Source organism: Podarcis tiliguerta (genome assembly GCF_965153285.1).
Source record: "Podarcis tiliguerta genome assembly, chromosome: Z".
Taxonomy (NCBI): Eukaryota; Metazoa; Chordata; class Lepidosauria; order Squamata; family Lacertidae; genus Podarcis; species Podarcis tiliguerta.
In genome coordinates, this window is record NC_139553.1 from 24,392,216 (window position 1) to 24,413,661 (window position 21,446).

Genomic DNA, 21,446 nt, shown 5'->3' on the forward strand with positions numbered 1-21,446 from the left:
ATCATTTGCTCCAAATTCTTCAGATCGGGCATTGTTTTCTTTATCGGAGAAGACTGAGGCAAAGAAGGCATTGAGGAGTTCAGCCCTTTCTGTGTCCCCTGTTTGCATTTCACCATCTTCTCCTCTGAGTGACCCCACTGTTTCTTTGTTCTTCCTTTTGCTACAAACATACCCATAAAAGCCTTTTTTGTTGCTTTTAATCTCTCTAGCAAGCCTGAGTTCATTCTGTGCTTTAGCTTTTCTGACTTTGTGTCTACACGTGCTGGCTATTTGTTTGAATTCCTCTTTGGTGGTTTCCCTCCTTTTCCATTTTTTGTACACATCCTTTTTTAAACTTAACTCAGTTAAAAGTTCTTTAGATAGCCACCCTGGCTTCCTTAGGCACCTTCCATGTTTCCGTCTCTTTGGTATTGCCTGAAGTTGTGCTTTTACTATCTCCCTCTTAACAAACTATCTCCCTCTTAACAAACTCCCAGCCATCTGAACTCCCTTTCCTTTTAGTATTACTGTCCATGGGATCTCACCCAGCACTTCCCTAAGTTTTATGAAGTCAGCTTTCTTAAAGTCAAATTAAAAGAGAAAGATAGAAAATTAAGATTCAGAAAGTAAATAACTTCCAATTCTTCATCTGTCTGCTATATAAAAACAATTTTCACTTCATCCAACCCAATATCACATCCACCACTCATAGTATATCTTTTAATAAAAAATTATTGATATTTTATTAGTTTTTTCAATTATAAAGTAATATAGTGGAACCTTGGTTCCCAAACGCCTTGGGAGCTGAACAAACGAAAACCGGAAGTAATTGTTCTGGTTCTTTGGAATGTTCTTTGGAAGTCGAATGCACAGCACAGCTTCCGCAGCTTCTGATTGGCTGCAGGAAGCTGCTGCAGCCAATCAGAAGCCTTGCCTTGGTTCCCAGACTGTTTTAGGAATTGAACAGACTCCCAGAACAGATTAAGTTCGGGAACCAAGGTTCCAGTGGAACCATTCCACTGTAAAGTGGTACAAAGAGAAAGAACAAAGAACACAACACACAACTGTGTAAATGGGAAAAACATTATATTAAGATATAAAAAAATATATCAGCCTCTTAGCTATCACTGTTTTGCAGTGTCACGGAAGACGGCATATAAATTTGCCAATTAAAAATAAATAGATAAAAATAAAATTGGACACATTTTTGTCTTTGATGGTTTTAATTGGTTTTGATGGGTTTTCAATACAATTAAATGACTGACAGTGGCATTGATACACCATTTTGTTACATCTCTAGGGATGTGATCCAGTTGATTTTCTATCCAAATGGGATGGTTTTACAAATTTGAGCCATATTTGCAGTCACACACAACCCCAGGTTCCAGGATTTAACTTATGCATCCGGGCATGGAGCTGTGGAAGAAAAAAGATAATGTCTCATAGGAAGATGTGGAATTGGGACCAGGGAGCAGAAACCTGGTAACTAGCTAATAGGGACACTCTAGCTGTATGGACACCTCAGGGTTAATATACATGCTGATTTGATCATTTGATCATTTTAGGTGCTCTTTCTGTACAAGGAAAGTTGGCTTAAGAGAACCAGCAACGCTTTCCCCTTTAATTCACAGGCAGGGTTGGCACCACTGCTGAAGCCCACACAGGAGTAGGAGGCCCATTGTAAGACCTTGCCGGTTCTGCTGCTGGCTTTTCACCTGCACTCTGCAAGTGGGTGAGTAGCAAAAGGAGCAAGGAGAAGAAAGACAACCTCCATTGCACATCTCCGCCACGCTCATTCTGGGAGGTAGTGCTGATTGGATCCAGAGCGAGAGGCAAGCAAATGAGCAGCAGGACCAATGGTGCAGAAGAGGTAGGCCCATTTAGGAAGGGGAGCACATAGAGAGCGTGTTGCTCAAGCCTCTCTTCCCCAGAAAACACCCTAGAGCCCACACAGCTTACACTGCTGAGAGAAACTAAAGCAACAAACGCTACAGCCTGGGACCAGGATATATTGAGAGATGCACTTCCCGTCTGAAGCTGTTTGTGCTTGATCAGATCAATGGCCTCACCTCTGCTTTCTGATCTACCTCAGTCAGATGCCTGATTGAGGTAAAGGAGGCGGGTCTTTTATATTCAAGTAGCCTGACTGTGGAATGCCCTGCTGGACAGATCTCCCTGGATCCATCACCAGTTGCTTCTATCAGAGCTTTTGGATTCACCTGTTCCATTGATCAGGTGATGGCTGATGCAATTGAAGATTTTTAAAATACAGAATATATTTTTATCTGCCTTTCTTTTATTTGGCTGTTTGGCTGTTTTTACATATGTTGTTTAATGCAATGTTCCTTAGCTTAATCTAACTTGTGTTCCATTTTTAGAAAGAGAAGGGAGGAAGGAAGGAAGGAAGGAAGGAAGGAAGGAAGGAAGGAAGGAACAGAGAAAGAAAGAGAGAGAGAGAGAGAGAGAGAGAGAGAGAGAGAAACTTCACCATCATTTAAGAATTAGGATGAGGAAAGAGAGGGGGAAGGAACAGACATATTTTGGGTTGGGAGCACATAGTTAAAGAGGTATAAGATAAAGCCTTATTTGCTGCTATCATGATTGAGTGAAAAATTAATAAATATTTAACAAACTTAGTGAGAATCTAGTGAGCTTCATAACATGCAACTTTCTGAACAAAGCTCACAGAAAGCCATTTAGGTCATTTATCCTGCAATGTTAATCTGTTATAACCTTGGTTTGAGTACACAAAACCTGCATAACCCTGAAACCAATCATTCATTGTTGTGAGTAGTATTCTTATGACCTACCATAAATGAATGGATACTGGAAACATTCCTAGGGTAAAAGAGTATGCCTTTATGCAGAAAACATGTCTGACAAAATGTAATGGTGTCTACCATAACCCCAGTTTCAGGGACCTGTTTTTATAAGTAGTCTTTCATGTTTTAATTCTATCCATGCTTAATTGTTTTTAATGATGGCTTTTTCTATGTTTATTCTTGTTTTTAATTTGTAAGCCACCTTGAGTCTCTGTCAGGGAAAAATGTGAGGGTATAATTAATTAATTAATTCATTAAAGCATGGGAATCGCCACCAAAAGGATAGTAAAGGGACCCCTGACCATTAGGTCCAGTTGCGGATGACTCTGGGGTTGCGGCGCTCATCTCGCTTTATTGGCCAAGGGCACCGGCATACAGCATGTGGCCAGCATGACTAAGCCACTTCTGGTCAACCAGAGCAGCACACAGAAATGCTGTTTACCTTCCCGCTCTAGCTGTACCTATTTATCTACTTGCACTTCGTGCTTTCAAACTGCTAGGTTGGCAGGATCTGGGACCGAATAATGGGAGCTCATCCCGTCACGGGGATTCGAACCACCAACCTTCTGATCAGCAAGCCCTAGGCTCTGTGGTTTAACCCACAGCACCACCCGCATCCACCAAAAGAATGGACAGCTTTAAAAGGGGAACATGGACAGCCTTAAAAGGGGAACAGGCCAATAGAAAGTACCATTTAACCTACCATAACAATGCAGACACAATGTATAATAGCGCATAAATCTGTTCTAAAATATCTAGCTGTGCTGGCTGAATATATCTTTCAAATGCTAACTGTACCACAGCACTAAAATACAAAGGGTTGCTCACAACCTCGAAATCCGGGTGATGCAGATAATGTGCAGCAGACATATTTCTGAAAACAGGTCAGATGCATTTTAATTCATAAAATCTTCAATGGCATATAGTTTATGAATGGCTTCTGCTTGTGCATGTATTATGCTGCTGAATATTCAGAATTTGAGAAAAGTGACCTAAAGTTCTTTTATAATGCAGCAGTGTCCAAGCCTCCACAATTCACATTGATTCAAGATGATGCGCAGTCCATCTTAAGTCCTGGATCTGCTCAAAAACTTTGGCTATGTTCTCCATGTCATTTTTCTCCAGAGGTCATAGAATCATAGAACTGTCAGGTTGGAAGGAAGCCTGGGGGTCATCTAGTCCTACCGCCTGCAATGCAGGAATATGCAGCTGTCCCATACAGGGATCAAACCTACAACCTCGGCATTATCATCACCACACTCTAACCAACTGAACTATGGAGAATGTTTTGTAACAATGAGGGCTAATGAGCAGTACTAGCTGAAGCACTGGATTAGCGCCACGACTTCAAGCCAGTTCCATTTTCTTAGATTTTAGCTCATACAGTTCATTCAAATGAATGTTACAAAACCAAATGCTGCCATTTTTCTTTATAAGAAGAACTTGGGAGAAGATGATTTGTGTGGAAATGAAGAAAGAGACATATTTTCCTCTCCCAACAACTTCATTTCCAGTTCAGATTGCACTTCAGTGAGTGGAACATTTCTAGTGGGTCTAAAGAAAAATAACCACTGTATTTTTATATTTTTAGTTGGCAGGTATACCTGACACATCCAATAGCACACACTCCTTGCAAACACACACACCAGTGCACTCCCCCCCCCCCCCCCCGTTCCACAATGGCACATACTATAAAGATGAAGGGCCTTCATTACTGATGTGTCAACGAAAACCATGTGATAACTGCTGTAATCTGCTTTCACGAAATATAAGGTGCTCTGCCCTAGAAAAAGAACCACAACAAATATCCTTTAAGGGTGCATATATCACTTTTCCCTGTACAGTTGCTAGATCTGATAGGTATGTAGCCTTTTGACTAAATAAAAACCTTATGAGGTAAATCTAATCCCCAATTAATGCAAACCCTTTGGCACAATTAAAGCTTATGAGGGAGTCTTAAAGCACAAAAACTGAAATATAAAAAGAACTTACTCAGTTCAATTCCCAACAAGTCATTTTATATGCTCATTTTAACCATATGAACACCTATTTATTTATTTATTTATTCATAAAAATTGTATATTACAATTTTATAAAGCAAATAGCAAAACAGTTTACAACATTTTTCTAATATGTAGTTAGACTCACTGAACACACTGCACTCAAGTATATGCATGTTTACACCAAATAAGTCCTATGCTCAAGTGAAAAACAAGTAAGGATATTTGTATGTTGCCCAGCTAACTCTTCCAAAATAAAGGAGAAAAGTACCAGAAGCGGGGGGGTTGTACAGGAACCCTCTAAACAATGAAAATTGTACAAGAAGTTATTTAAAATTGTACAAGAAGTTATTTAAAAGTAGGCAAAACAAGACTGCATGCAAGATGAATAATATACATGAATAACTGTGATCTCCTTGACTACGTTGTTTCATGGCTCAGAAGAACAAAATGGCATAGCCTCATTTGATTTTTCAAAACTGTATTGAACTATGTTCATTTTAAATAGTGTAATACAATAAATTACCTTACCCATTTGAATGTCCGGAGGCAGCCATTTAAAGCATGGGCCTCAAGAAGGGCATTCAAGATGTCTAGCTGTGCTGGATGCCTCTCCTACTTTATATCCTTTGGAGTAGGACGGTCCCATGAAGAACTGATTCTACCACCACCGCTACCACCATCCCCCCCCCCCCCCCCGGATATGGGCAAAGACTTCATCATGCCATGTTTGGTTTGGTTTTAGTTTTTAAACGTTTTATCACTTCTCAGAGGAATCCAAAGTTTAAAAAGTCTCTTGCCAACAACCTATCTGTGATTATCCTCAAGGACCGAGTTGCAATATTAAGCCCCCATTAGGAAGCCCTAACTGGTGGGGAGAGAGGTAGAGAGAGCAGAGGTGGTTTGAGAACAGATTGGTTTCCCATGGAGGTGGGTAAAATATTATAAATTCCCTCCAGCCTAAGGGAGGAATGAGCCACTTGAAGTTACCTTTTGTATATATTCCAGGCTTCTCACCCAGAGTAAATCGACTCACCATCTTTTTGCATTCATTATCTCTGGCAGGGGTAAAAAATATATAAGATCAGAAAAGTGTCTGCAACAGGAAACATCCTCCCACCCCATCCATACCTGAACCAACTGAAATTCTGACCTAGGGAAGTCTTGTGAGTCTATGTAGGGAAATCCTTGCCAATCCGGTGCCCTCCCAATGTTCTAGACTAAACTTCACCAGCCCCAGCCGGTATGGCTGCATGATACAGAAACTAATAAGAACATGACTGGACTGGCTGGGGTTGATAGGGATTGTAATCCTAAACATCTAGAGCAGCCTTTCTCAACCTTGGGTTCCCAGATGTTTTTGGCCTACAACTCCCATCCTCCCTGACCACTGGTCCTGTGAGCTAGCGATCATGGGAGTTGTAGGCCAAAAACATCTGGGGACCCAAGGTTGAAAACCACTGATCTAGAGGGCACCAGGTGTTTCTTGACCATGAAGCTCTGAGATGGTTCCACAGCAAATGAAATGCTCCTGAGTGTTCTTGCTACTTTTGGGCTAAGTTCTTAGGGGTTGGTTATCTGGTAAAGCGTGAGAGTCCAGAGCACTTACATTTCAAGTGATGAGTCAATAAGTCCAATCCAATGTGGGAAATTGCTGGGCAGGGCCATGGAGAACTTTTCTTTGGCATGTTTGCCCAGAGTTCTCTCAGAATCAGGCATGCTAATGCCTTCTGAGGCTTTATTATGTCATGCTGGTCTGATAGCTCTTGAGAAGATGTCGAGCCATCAGACAGTGTACTGTACATTATCTAAAGGCCTATTGCCCTATTCTGCATCTGCTTGCTCTTACAGGAAGGAGGTGAGAAGGACAGCCTAGAAAGCGTATATTTCTAAGCCTGACAAGTCCAGCAACATCGCATCCTCTGACCTGGATGGTCATGGGGGGGGGGGGTCTGCAACTCTCCAGGTATTGATTCCTTGCCCAACATGATGGGCAACACAAGTAGCTGCCTGGGGAATAGAGTTCTGGAGACTGTGGTGGCTAATGGGGAACCCCACACAGAAAACATTTTGCCATCAAAATGTAAAGAGAAGGATTCAGGGAGGAAGGTGGATGAGCATATCTTCTTTCAACATGCATAATATTCTGTCCCTACAAACATGTAGAATTGCAGCTGTCAAGACTCTAGAATTTTAGTGATTACCCCACTTCAAAAACTGTATTCATGAATCTTGAAGCACAAAGAAAAGTGGTATCAAAGTACCGTATTTTTCGCTCCGTAAGACGCACCTTTTCCCTCCTATAAGGTAAGGGAAAGTGTGTATGCATCTTATGGAGTGAATGCAGGGGGGAGGCAGGCAGGAAAGGCCCCAAGAGCCGCGCGGCTCTTGCGGGCTTTTCCCCGGGAGGGAGAAGGGACTGACGCGGCCAGTCAGTCCCTTCTCCCTCCTCGTAGAAAAGCCCGCAGGAGCTGTGCACATCTTAAAGGGTGCGCGCCTCCTGTGGGCTTTTCTACGAGGTGGGGGAATTCCCCCACCTCACGCAAAAGCCACGCACTCTTTAATATTCTAATTTTAAAAATTCCTGATTTCCCCCTCTAAAAACTAGGTGCGCCTTATGGTCAGGTGCGCCTTATGGAGCGAAAAATATGGTAATCCAAGAGAACTTACGGATAAGCGTCTGTTACATAAACCATGTCTCCATTGGTTTCAGGCTCCACTGTAATAAGACGTCTGTTGTAATGCGTTGGTTCACCTTTATCTATCGCCAGTGCAACAAGAGTCCATCTTCCAGCCAACTAAAAAAAGAAGTTGGTATAGTGTGTTTTTTTCCAGAAATGCATGCAGGGAAATGATCATCTTTCCTCTCGCATCATTCCAGGCAGCAATGCCCACTCTCTTTTTCCTCCCTTTTCTTAAGGCACCTCGACTAGTGTAAGATACCTTAGCTTGGAAGAATCAGAGGATGCAAACAGAACTCTCTCACATAGCTTATGACCTTCTTGGATCCTCTGTGCAAAGGGAAAATGGCGTCACTGATGTGGTGGCCTGTTTTAGGATTTATGTATTTTTCAGCCATGGCAATAAAGGGATTTTTTACAGCTCTCCAACCAGAGGTAGGTAAGGGCCATGTTATGTGCTGTGTGTCACTAATCCACTAATCTCTCTCTCTCTCTCTCGTGTGTGTCCAGCACACATACACACACAGCACCACAATTTCAGTGTCCCTCCCTCTTTCTATCTATCACAGAGTTTACATTCACTGGAAATGTGGTCTTTTTCTCTTCCCAGAAAAAATATGTGAAAAGTGTAAAACTGTGTTACTACTCTACTGCATCACAGCACTGTTACCCTTCACATTATAAATAGGTTTTGCTTTGTTTCAGTTGCGTGTTATTTGAAAAGCAATAAAGATTACTGTGCAATGATGTGGAGGAAGATGCCATGTAGAAGAATCTCCTTCTGACATCATGGTGTGGTTGCATAGCAGGGAGAAGAGAAGAGAAGAGAAGAGAAGAGAAGAGAAGAGAAGAGAAGAGAAATAAAATGCTGCTTTAGTCTGAGATCACAAATCAGCCACAAGAGGCACATGAATGTAGCAAGTGCTACAGAATCACTCTTAAGTAAGGAAGTAGTTTTTGCTTTGTATTGTGGGGACTGGAGACAGTGTTTGGTGGGATGGGGCTTCATTATGAACATTATGAAATAATCACAAACTTTTAAAGGAAAAATAAAGGGCAGTGATTGGTAGCAGCAATACAGAAATTAATTTGTTTATTTAAAATCTGTAACAGTTTCACAATTAAGAGAGCTTTGGCACAACAAAAAACTCTCTTGGGGAGACAAATCTGGCCTGCAGGCTGCAAGACCCCTGACATAAAGAAAGTAAGAGCTGGGAGTAAAATTCACACAAGTTCAAATCTATACTCAAAATCTAAACCTGCGAGTTTGTGATTTACAGTGACCAAGTAAATAAGAGACCATATCCCAGAAGCTAGATATGTCAAAGATCTCGAGATGGTGCTATTTAAGGCTCCCTTGTGCTAAAGGATTGTTGGAATATCTACCTGATCCGATCAGAAATGTGCAAAGGAAAAAGCATCTCAAAGTGCCAAAATTCTGACGTGCTTTTTCCATACAAAAGGTGGCAAACACATAGCATCACCCCTTTAAGTGTTTAAAGCTAAACCCCGAACAGTTATTATATGGGGCTCAGATTTGGACAGGCCCTCACCTTGGATCTAGAGAAGCTGTTTAATCTAAGATCCTAAGGCAACTTTTTTCTGTTCCATCCTTTGTTCCAAATGCTTCATTGCACTTAGACGCTAATCTCCCCTCTATTGAATTACAAATTTGGTGTAGGACATTTATTTATTGGCTTTGCGTAATTTAAACCCCACTGGTCTACTGCACTTCGTATCGCAAGTGTCAGGGAACTGCCATCGGCAGGACAGGAGGTGCCAAGGCTCTCTGAGGTAGAGAGAGACTTGACACCTGAAGAGGGAACCAGTAGGGGGCGAACAGGAACGTCAAGGGAAGGAGAGTCGGAGGAATGGCTCAGAGATGCTTCCAGTGAAAACAGTGGGGAGGTCTCAGGACCTCCTATAGGAACACCCGTTCCTCGGCGGAAACTGTCACGCAGAGAGTCCAGAAGACGTGTTTCCGTTAAGGAGCTTTTATGTTGGAAACGTTTCCGAAAGCAGCCACTTTCGGATTCTGCTAGCGACTGACGCAGCCATGCTGGAGGGGCTCCGTCACAGGCAGAGGTTTGAGAAGCTGTTCAAACTCTGAGGGATTGCAATTTACACACAAGCAGCTCTTCATCCCATCACAGCAATCCGAAAGTCACCGACAGCTAGCTTGTGCCAGGGAGAGGCATCATGAGCGAACCAGCAGGAACCGGAGGGGCAGCTGGAGGAGGTCCAAGCCTGGAGGAAAGGTATAGGACGTTGGAAATCCAGCTTGCCTTGCAGACGGCGAGGCTGGAAGAAAGGAGGGCTCAGGATGCAGAGAGGGGGAGGGAGAAAGCCACCCCACTCAACAGAAAGATGCCAGGATTGGTGCAGAAATTTGGGGGGGACCCCAGGAACTACCATGCCTTTAGGACAGAGATGCAATATGCTCTCAATCTGCAATTCGATGACTTCCCTGATGAGGAATCGCGAGTGGCTTTTGTAATTAGCCATCTCGAATCAGGGGCGAAGGACTGGGTTAGACCCTTGATGGCAGCAAATAATGAGATCCTAAAGGACGCGATGAAGTTTTTTCGTGCCATGGACCTGATGTTTTCCAGTGACATTGAGCAGGGAGGGGTGCGAAGGCAGTTAATGGCTTGCAAACAGGGAAACAGGACTGTCCGTGAGTACTGGACTGAGTTCACTATGTTGATTCATCGATTGGGGTGGGACTTGTCTTCTGAGCCCATTCAAATGCTTTTCGAAGAAGGTCTGTCTTCGTCCTTGAAAGATGAACTTTCCCGGAACCCCAGAGCAGAGTCTATGGACCAGCTGACTAAAGCCGCGCTAGCCATAGGAGCGCGCCAGGAAGCGAGGGCTTTGGAGAAGCGGGAGGGGAAAGGAGAACGTTGGAGGGAGCTCCGCATTCCAGACATTCCAGAGCAGCCTTTCCCGCCGGCAGAGCCGATGGAAGTGGGAACAGCGCGTGCGCGCACAGTTTCAAACATCGGTGAAGGGCGGAAGAAAGAGGGAAAGGGCGGGAAGAAATGCTATCTCTGCCAACAGCCAGGACACTTTGCCAGAGTCTGTCCACGGAGAAAGGAATGGCAAGGCATGGCAGGAGCTGTTGGGGGAGAGGAGGAGGAAAGCACAGAGCAAGTAAAAGCCAACGCCTGGCTGCCGTCGGGGCACAGCAGCCAGGCTCAAAAGCAGTGAGAGTGCCCGCACCAGAACCTCCCAGACCTGCTCTAGTGATAGAGGTGTTGCTAGAGCTGCCAAATGGACACCCCCTACAGATCAAGGCCCTGCTGGATTCAGGCAGCTCCTGTAATTTCATGAGTAAGGAGTTCGCAGCTGAGCACCAGATACAAACCCTCCCCTTAAGTAAACCCCTGCAGGTAACCACGATTGACGGCAGAGAGCTGTTGGGAGGAGAAGTGAACCAACAGACAGTTCCCATGATAATGAGGGTGGCAAGACACACCGAGAGGATAGCGTTTAATGTGGCCACATTGGGAGGAGCTCCCATAATTTTGGGGATGAGCTGGCTGGCACTACACGATCCTCTAGTGGGCTGGCACCAGAGGGTGGTCTCCTTTGGGTCGGCGCATTGCCTGGAACACTGCAAGCAGGGGAAGGATCCAGGGGGAGCCAAGCTCACCTTAGCTGGGATGGAGGTAATGAAGCAAGGGGAGGTGCCTCCGCAATATGCAGATCTGAGCAACGTATTTAGCGAAAGAGAAGCGGACAAACTGCCGCCGCATAGACCCTTTGACTGTCAAATCAACCTACTCCCGGGGGCTCAACTCCCAGTGGGCAAGCTGTACGCCATGTCAGACAGGGAGATGCAGGAGCTGAGGGAGTTCATTGACAAAAACCTGAAGAGGGGTTTCATCAGAGAGTCCCGAGCGGTGGGGGGCAGCCCAGTGTTTTTTGTGGACAAAAAAAACACAGATAAGCCGAGACTTGTAGTGGATTTCAGGGCCCTAAACGCCGTGTCGGAACCCCTGGCCTTTCCTATGCCCCGAATTGATGACATTCTGACCAGGGTGAGGAAGGGGAAGATTTTTACAAAACTGGACCTGCGGGGGGCGTATAATCTGATACGAATAAGGAAGGGGGATGAATGGAAGACCACCATGTTCACCCCTTTGGGAGCATTTGAATACCTCGTAATGCCCTTCGGTCTCCAAGCCGGCTCCGCATGTTTTCAAAGTTTTATCAACCACGTCCTGGGGCCGTTGCTCTACAAGAATTGTGTGGCCTTTTTGGATGACGTGTTGGTGTATTCGGAAAATGAAGAGCAGCATGTGAGGGACGTGAGAGAAGTGTTGGGCCGGCTGCAAGCCAATCAGCTGTGGGTGAAACTGGAGAAGTGCCAGTTTCATGCCAAGGAGGTGGAATTCCTGGGGTACCGCCTGTCAGACCAAGGATTGGCCATGGATCCAGGCAAGGTCCAGGCGGTGCTGGAATGGAAGACACCGAAAACCAAGAAGGATGTGCAAAGATTCCTGGGGTTTGGGAACTTTTATCGGAAGTTCATCAAGAATTTTGCACACTTGACGGCGCCCATCACCGACTGCCTCAGTAGCAAGAAGAAATTTGTTTGGACGGCGGAGGCGGAGAGAGCTTTTGAAGAACTGAAAAGGGCTTTCGCTTCGGAAGAACAACTTCTGCATGTGGACCTACAGAAGCCCATGAGGGTGGAGACAGACGCGTCAGACAGAGCGGTGGGGGCTGTGCTTCTTCAGCCGGGAAGAAATACGTCGGAGTGGAGACCGTGTGTGTGATGGCCTGGGATTCCGATTCGGAGGATGAAACAGAGGAATCCCGGCCTGCACAGGAGTCCCCGCCTCCAGGGCCGGCTGAACTGGGGCAAGGCCTAGATGCTGAAGGGCCTGCACCTGTGGCAGTGCATCAGGAGCTGGCCCCAGGTGAAGCCCTTCTGGCCCCAGAGAGGCTTGACGACTCAGTGGCCACAGGTGAGCCTCCTCCAGGGCCCAGTAACCCTTCGGCCTCTCCTGATCTGCAGAGGTTTAGAGCAGAGAGGCGAAGGGAACTGGTTGCCCCCAGGAGGAGTGCTCGCCTTAAGGCCAGAGGAGGCGGGGCTCCTGGGGGCCGGGACCGCCCCTGGCCTTAGAAGAGGATAAAAGCCCAGTCAGCCCGGCCCCAGGTTGCGGGAGCAACGTCGTTGTTGGCTTCGGACCTTCCTGCGTTCCTGATCCCTGCTCGGCCTCCTGTTCCTGACTATCCGGTACTCCTGTTCCCTGCTCGGCCTCCTGTCCCCGACCATCCGGTGTTCCTGTTCCCTGCACAGCCTCCTGTTCCAGCGTTCCTGTTCACCGCCCGGCACTCTGCCTCGGACCTTGCCCCTCTTCGTGTGGACTCTGCTACACCCAAGGTACCTTACCCCCGGGACCAGCACAGTTTGCTCCCGCCACCTCCCGCACTCCCCCTTCGTAGGGGTGCGTTTGGGAAGAGCCAGAGGCCATGGCTGAACAGGCGGCTGCACTGGTGGCTTTGGCCCAGGAGAACCAGGCCTTGTCTCACACCGTGCAGCAGCTCAGTGACGCGGTTGAGGCACTTCAGCAACGCTTGGAAGCCCTACCGGCTCCTGGGGCCGACGCCCCGGCTCCGGGCAAGTACCCAGTGGCTTTGCCTGAGAAATTTGATGGAGCCCCGGCCAGCTTTCCCATGTTCCTGGCCCAGGCCAAACTGTATATTCAGGGGCGAGCCCGGAACTTTCCTGACGACCGTACCAAGGTGCACTTTTTGATTAGCTTGTTAAAGGACCAGGCGGCCAAGTGGGCGTTGCCGCTACTCAGGCAAGACTCCCCCTTGCTGGCAGACTATACAGGGTTTTGCAATCGTTTGGAGGCCGCGTTCGGCAACCCCCAGAAAGAGAGTCAAGCCAACCGGGCGATTCGGCATTTGAAACAGGGCAAGTCCACGGTGGCCACATATACCACGGAGTTTCGGCTGTTGGCACAGGACTTGACCTGGAATGACTCGGCACTGCGGGACCAGTATCTCGAAGGGCTTTCGGACGAGGTACTGGACCAGTTGGCCACAATGGAACGCCCCACCACGCTGGACACTCTCATTCAACGGAGTCTACAAATAGACGACCGGTTGGAGGATCGTCGTCAGGCCCGGGGTCGCCGACACTTCCAGTTCACGGCACCAGCTTTTTCCGGCAGCCCCACGGTCACAACTGATTTAACGGAGGAGCCTATGCAGCTCGGGGCAGTGCGGCCACGCCTTTCCCCCGCAGAGAAGGCGCGGCGTCGGGATGGAAATCTCTGTCTTTACTGTGGCGGAAGTGGACACTTCGCTCGGTCCTGCCCTGAGAAACGCCAGCCGCAGGGAAACCGCCAACCCCAGTAGCTGATGGCCCTAGCTACCGGGGGTCCCAAACCGTACAGAATGGGCCCGCACCAATGGACTTGCAACATCTTATGGTTTCGGTACGTTTATACCCTCCAGGTGGGCCCTGGATCCTCACCCATGCTTTGGTAGATTCAGGGGCAACCCGCTCCTATATGGACGCTGCTTTTGCCGCCCATCATCAGGTGCCACTTCGGAACAAGCCAGTACCGGTCCAGGTGGAAGCGATTGACGGACGACTTCTGCGGTCAGGTGCCGTTACTCAGGAGACCCAGCCTCTGGTCCTGTGTCTCCAGCAGCACCGGGAGTTGCGAACTTTGGACATTGCCTCTATGCCCCGCTTCCCCCTGGTGCTCGGGATGGACTGGCTGGAAGCCCACAACGTTCAGATTGACTGGGTCAAACGGACCGTGCACTTCCCAGTCCCATGTTCCCATGCTCAATCCGGAACGCTGGCGTCCGCGCCCTCAGAGGAGGCAGCACCCACGCTCCCAGCCGTGTACCAGGACTACCAGGACGTGTTCGAGGAACGGGGGGCAGACCAGCTGCCGCCGCATCGGCCTTTTGACTGCGGCATAGACCTCCAACCCGGAGCGCCTTTACCAGTGAGTCGCTTATATTCCCTAACAGAGCCAGAGCGCGAGGCTTTGCAGGACTTCTTGCGCAAGAACCTGGAGCGTGGGTTCATTAGGCCTTCCACCTCGCCCACCGCGGCACCGGTGCTTTTTGTTAAGAAGAAATGTGGGGAACTCCGCCCTTGCCATGATTACCGAGCCCTGAACAAAATTACCGTCCCAGACCGGTACCCCTTGCCCCTTATCTCGGAGCTGCTGGAGCGGGTGCAAGGGGCACAGGTGTTCACCAAGCTGGACCTCCGGGGGGCCTACAACTTGATTCGGATCCGAGCCGGGGATGAGTGGAAGACAGCGTTTGGGACCCGGTACGGGCAGTTCGAATATTTGGTTATGCCTTTCGGTTTGTGCAACGCGCCTGCTGTGTTTCAACGCTACATCAACCACGTGTTTCAGGACTTGTTAGACAAGTACGTGGTGGTGTATTTGGATGACATACTGATTTACTCCCGTGACCCGGCCCGCCATGAGGGACATGTCCGGACCGTGCTGCAGCGCTTGCGTGAGCACCGTTTGTACGCAAAGCTCAGCAAGTGCGAGTTCCATCAGCGGACTGTGGACTTCCTTGGTCACCGGCTCTCTCCAGATGGGGTGCAAATGGACCCGGGGAAGGTGACAGCGGTTCAAGAATGGGCGGCACCCCGGAACCGCAAGGACCTACAGCGTTTCCTGGGGTTCGCCAATTACTACCGGACCTTCATCGCTGATTATGCTCATCGCACCACCCCGTTGACCCGGCTACTGCGCCCAAAGACGCCGTTTTCCTGGGACAAGGAGGCAGAGGAGGCGTTTCAGGGGTTGAAGGCCTGTTTCCAGAGGGCACCAATCTTACAACATCCTGACCCCTCTCGACCCTTTGTGGTGGAGACCGACGCTTCCAGTACGGCTCTCGGTGCCGTCTTGTCTCAACAGATTGGTCCTGAAGCGCCACTCTTACCCTGTGCCTTCTATTCCCGCCAGCTCCTACCAGCGGAGCGTAACTATACTGTGTGGGAGCGGGAACTACTGGCCATCAAGGTAGCCTTTGAGGTCTGGCGCCACCATCTTGAGGGGGCACGACATCCGGTGGAGGTGAGAACCGACCACCGGAACCTGGAGTACCTCCAGACCACCCGCAAGCTGAACCAAAGACAGATCCGGTGGGCGTTGTTCTTTTCCCGGTTCCAGTTCCGGATCCGCTACATCCCTAGCTCTCAGAATCAGAAGGCGGATGCCCTGTCCCGGAAACCTGAAGACAACGCAGACACGGTACAGCAAGCAGAACCCACCACGATCCTACCTCCGGCTGCATTCCTGGCCACCCAGGAGGCGCAGCCACTGCAGGTTCGGGTGCGGGAACAGCAGCGGGTCGACGCTTGGGCCCAGGAACGACTCCGGGAGCTGGCTGAAGGGTCCAGCCCACAGTATCCGGGGCTGGTCCTGCATCAGGGCCTTCTGCTGCACCACGGTCGTCTGTACATCCCGCCAGGGCCACTACGGCTGGAGGTTCTCCGGATGGCCCATGATGCCCCAGCAGCGGGGCACTTTGGACGGTATCGGACCACCCATCTGGTCAGTCGAGAGTTTTGGTGGCCCCGCCTGAAGGCTGACGTGGCTCGCTACGTTGCTGGTTGTGATGTCTGCCGGCGCGCTAAGGGACCTACCGGGCGACCCCCCGGCCTACTTCAGCCATTGCCAGTTCCACCGCACCCTTGGCACACGGTTTCGTTGGACTTTGTAGTGGACTTACCCCCGTCTCGTGGCTGTACCTGCCTTCTGGTTTTCTCCGACCATTTCACCAAGATGGTGCACTGCGCTCCCTGTCCATCTGTACCCACAGCCAAGGAAACTGCTCAGCTGTACCTTCAGCATGTCTTCCGCCTGCATGGCCTACCTGAGCGCGTGGTGTCCGACCGGGGCGTTCAGTTCACATCCCGGTTCTGGCAAGCACTACACCAGACCCTCGGGACGGAGGTCTGCCTCTCGTCAGCCTATCACCCACAGACCGATGGCCAGACGGAACGGGCGAACGCGGTGCTGGAGCAGTACCTCCGGTGTTACTGCAGCTACCAGCAGGATGACTGGGTCGACCACCTGGCATTGGCGGAGTTCGCCTACAATAACGCGGTGAATGCGTCCACCCAGCAGACCCCGTTCCAGGCCAGTTATGGTTATCATCCACGGCTGTTTCCAGAGGTGCTGCCGACATCCGCAGTCCCGGCGGTGACGGAGTGGCTTCAAGAGCTCCAGTCCCAGCAACAGCTTTTGGTGGAGCAACTGCACCAGGCCAAGGAAGCGTACAAGGCCCAGGCCGACCGCCACCGCCAGGTGGGGCCGGAACTTCGCGTCGGTGACCTGGTTTGGCTCTCCACTCGCCACCTCCACCCCTCTCGACCTTCGCGGAAGTTGGACGCCCGCTTCACCGGCCCGTTCCCTATCGTAGACCAAGTCTCTCCTGTGGCATTTCGTCTCCGGTTACCCGCAACCCTGAAGGTTCACCCGGTCTTCCACAGGTCCCTTTTGAGTCCGGTGGCCCCACCCGACGAGTTCCACCCGAACCGTCCCCGACCGCAGCCAGTGTTGGTTCGGGGAGAGCCTGAGTACGAGGTGGAACGCATCCTGGACTCCCGATACCGCAGGGGAAAGCTGCAGTATCTCATTGACTGGAAGGGGTACGGACCGGAGGACCGTTCCTGGGAACCTGCGGCCAACGTCCACGCACCTGCCTGCCTCCGAGAGTTCCATGCGACGTACCCCGGCAAGCCGGGTCCGGACCCTCGGTTGAGGGGGGGGCCTGGGAGGGGGGATGGTGTGATGGCCTGGGATTCCGATTCGGAGGATGAAACAGAGGAATCCCGGCCTGCACAGGAGTCCCCGCCTCCAGGGCCGGCTGAACTGGGGCAAGGCCTAGATGCTGAAGGGCCTGCACCTGTGGCAGTGCATCAGGAGCTGGCCCCAGGTGAAGCCCTTCTGGCCCCAGAGAGGCTTGACGACTCAGTGGCCACAGGTGAGCCTCCTCCAGGGCCCAGTAACCCTTCGGCCTCTCCTGATCTGCAGAGGTTTAGAGCAGAGAGGCGAAGGGAACTGGTTGCCCCCAGGAGGAGTGCTCGCCTTAAGGCCAGAGGAGGCGGGGCTCCTGGGGGCCGGGACCGCCCCTGGCCTTAGAAGAGGATAAAAGCCCAGTCAGCCCGGCCCCAGGTTGCGGGAGCAACGTCGTTGTTGGCTTCGGACCTTCCTGCGTTCCTGATCCCTGCTCGGCCTCCTGTTCCTGACTATCCGGTACTCCTGTTCCCTGCTCGGCCTCCTGTCCCCGACCATCCGGTGTTCCTGTTCCCTGCACAGCCTCCTGTTCCAGCGTTCCTGTTCACCGCCCGGCACTCTGCCTCGGACCTTGCCCCTCTTCGTGTGGACTCTGCTACACCCAAGGTACCTTACCCCCGGGACCAGCACAGTGTGCCTTTTTCTCGAGGAAGCTGAATAAGTCCGAGCGGAACTACACGGTGTATGACAGGGAACTACTTGCCATTCATGAAGCGTTCCGGAGGTGGAGACATTTATTGATTGGGGCACAACACAAGGTGCAAGTGTGCACCGACCACAAGAATTTGGAGTATTGGAGAACAGCTCGAGTACTCAACCAACGACAAGTGAGATGGGCACAGGAATTTTCCAAATTCCACTTCGAGATTTGTTATGTACCAGGCCCAGAGAACGTCAGGGCGGACGCTCTCTCACGCAAACCAGAGTACTTGGAAGGGGAGGGGGCAAGCGAAGAAAGACATGTCATTCCTGAGGACCGCTGGGTGTGTGGGGCGGCGCTGGTGGGGAGACGAGAGCTGGTAGAAGAAACGGAAACTGACGAATATGCCCAAAATAAGCTCAGAGGCCTCAGGGGAGAGGGTGAGAGCGCGGAGGGTTTTGAAGAAAGAAATGGGGCATTGTATTACAAAGGGGCATTGTATATACCAGAAGGTGAATTGAGAGGGAGGGTACTCAAGCAGTTGCATGATAGTCCCACGGCGGGACATTTTGGACAACACAAGACCATGTGGATGGTCACCAGGGAGTTTTGGTGGCCCAAGGTGAGGGAAGATGTAAAGGAGTATGTAAGAGGGTGTGACCAATGCCAGAGGGCCAAGGGGGAAAGAAGGGCGCCGGCAGGCTTATTGGAACCACTACCCACGCCAGAACGGCCTTGGGAGGCGGTATCAATAGATTTTATGACGGATCTGCCCAAATCCAAAGGGAAGACGGCCATCATGGTAGTAGTGGACCTGTTAACTAAGATGTGCCACTTTGTAGCATGTTCACATGCAGTCACAGCGGAAGAAACAGCGAAGTTGTTTGTAGAACACATCTTCCAGCTGCATGGCGCCCCCTTGAGGGTTGTCTCGGACCGCGGGAAACAATTTACTTCCAGGTTCTGGAGGAAGCTCATGAGCTTGCTGCACGTGGAAGTCAATTTTTCGACGGCCCGGCATCCTGAAACCAACGGGCAGGCGGAAAGAGCAAATGGCATCCTCCAACAATATCTGAGGTGTTATGTCAATGACAGAGGGAATGATTGGGTCGAAAAGCTGGCGCTGGCAGAATTTGCCTACAACAATGCGGAGCATGTGTCCACAGGGATGAGCCCCTTTTTGGCCAATTACGGGTGTCACCCCAGGGCATTCCCGGGGGAGGGAGGCGAGAGATGGAGCGTCCCAGCGGCCGAACATTTTGTAGAAGAGATGGAAGCGATCCATCGTCAGCTTCAGCTCAACTTAGAAAGGGCCAAGGCTCAATATAAGAAGCAGGCAGACAAGAACAGGAGGGAAGGTGAAACCATAAGGGTGGGGGATCAGGTGTGGTTGTCCACCCAAGGGTTGCCGTTCAAAGGGGGTTGTAAGAAATTAAGACCCAAGAGATTGGGACCCTTTGAGGTCATTCAGCAGGGCAACCCAGTGGCTTTCAAACTCCGGTTACCCAACCACATGAAATTGCATCCAGTGTTCCACAGGTCATTACTGTCACCGTACAAGGGGGGAGGTGAAGGGGAGCACACCAGGGGACCGGTCTTGGAAGAGAGGGAAAGCAGTAACCATGTAGCGGAAATCCTCGATTCCAGGTGGAAGGGCAATCAGGTGGAGTATTTAGTGGCGTGGGAAGGGGAACCGGAGTCAGAAAACACCTGGGTGACTGCAGAGGAGGTCAATGACGAGGTTTTAACAGAAACGTTCCACCAAAGATTCCCGCGGAAACCACAGCCGGTAGCAAGGTTTAGAAGGGAGTATTTCGGCACCACAGACGAGGAAGAGGAACTGGAAGGATTCGCGGAGTCGGAGTTGGAAGAAGGAACGGACTCAGATGACGAGGAGTACCGAGAGACTAGGAACCACAACAAGTGGAGAAAGGTGTTCGAAACTTCAGACGATGAGGAAGGTTCTTTCCGGGGTTTTACCTCCTCACAACCCGTAGGGGAGGAGACGGGAGGGGGTGAAGGGGGCCCTGGAGGGGAGGTGGATGTCAGGGAACTGCCATCGGCAGGACAGGAGGTGCCAAGGCTCTCTGAGGTAGAGAGAGACTTGACACCTGAAGAGGGAACCAGTAGGGGGCGAACAGGAACGTCAAGGGAAGGAGAGTCGGAGGAATGGCTCAGAGATGCTTCCAGTGAAAACAGTGGGGAGGTCTCAGGACCTCCTATAGGAACACCCGTTCCTCGGCGGAAACTGTCACGCAGAGAGTCCAGAAGACGTGTTTCCGTTAAGGAGCTTTTATGTTGGAAACGTTTCCGAAAGCAGCCACTTTCGGATTCTGCTAGCGACTGACGCAGCCATGCTGGAGGGGCTCCGTCACAGGCAGAGGTTTGAGAAGCTGTTCAAACTCTGAGGGATTGCAATTTACACACAAGCAGCTCTTCATCCCATCACAGCAAGATACGACATTTTATCCATGGTATGATTATTTTCCACCTTGACATTTTGGCACCCTATTCTGCAAAATTTAACAATTCCAAAATACAGACACGGTTTCACTTTCGCAAGATTGAATATACTGTCTACGACTGTACTTGAGGGTCAATTTCAAAAAATTCCACTGGGAAAATGTCATGTCCAGGTGGAGATGGCAGTATGGAGTCAGTGGCTCATGTACTTGCACTCTATTTATAATGATTTGAGGAGTGAGGTTATGATTCCTCTATTATTGTCTATGCCTGGTCGCTTAACCATTGCAACTGTGTCCTTTCTTTTAGATGATCAAGATGACAGCAAAAACTGCAAGGTTTTTAGCGGGGGCAATTAGAATAAGATCTATTATTTGATTATTGATGTAAACCTCCAAAATGTATTTTGTATAGTTAAGTTTTTACCTCTTTCTTCAGTACATTTTATTTTATTGCTATGACTAGTGGCTGATGCAATAAAGATTCTTCTGATTCTGAGTCTACCTGATCATTCCCCTACTTTCAGGCAAGCAGCCAAAGGCAGGTGGGCACCGTGCCCCAAAATTCAAGGCCCCCAAATGGCAGTGCCAAATTATTGCCTCGCTATTGACTTGACGCCTTGAACTGTTGCAGTAAAAGGAGAAATTGAACACTTATCTGGTTGCCACAGTCCTGCGAAACTGGCATTTGTAAGGCACAAGAGCTGTTACCTTTTGAACATCAAGGTCTGGCTGAATGTCGATGCTGTCTGAAGCTTGAAGCAAGTATAAGGAAGTCAACACCAAACTTAACAGCACACCTGTCATCCTTGTAATGGGTTCGCCTTTGCACCAGATTTCCTCCTTCCTTCCTTCCTTCCTTCCTTCCTTCCTTCCTTCCTTCATTTATTTCATGATGGCTCTTTATAACCTTCAAAGTTTATCTAAGCATATCCACCTATTCACCTCTTGGAAGCTAATTATTCACAGGGAAACAAGATAACCAGGTTATTTTCAGAAGAAATGGTTTCATCAGGACCCATATTCAGAAAGCTCTAGCACACCATGCAC

The 21,446-nt window shown here is 49.7% G+C and overlaps 1 protein-coding gene and 1 long non-coding RNA gene across 2 annotated transcripts in view; both read right to left on the reverse strand.

Moving 5' to 3' along the window:
* LOC310669724 overlaps positions 1-21,446 on the reverse strand; it is a 550,125-nt gene that overhangs the window by 101,084 nt on the left and 427,595 nt on the right. The gene's annotated exons all lie outside the window — the stretch shown is intronic.
* On the reverse strand, positions 1,184-21,240 carry LOC310669685 (epididymal secretory protein 4-like). Its single transcript, XM_083424155.1, has 5 exons — positions 21,108-21,240; positions 7,472-7,599; positions 5,792-5,859; positions 4,492-4,584; positions 1,184-1,395 (listed from the first exon to the last, which is right to left on the reverse strand). The coding sequence occupies exons 1-5, from the start codon at positions 21,201-21,203 to the stop codon at positions 1,376-1,378; spliced, it is 405 nt and encodes a 134-aa protein (XP_083280281.1). The 5' UTR covers positions 21,204-21,240; the 3' UTR covers positions 1,184-1,375.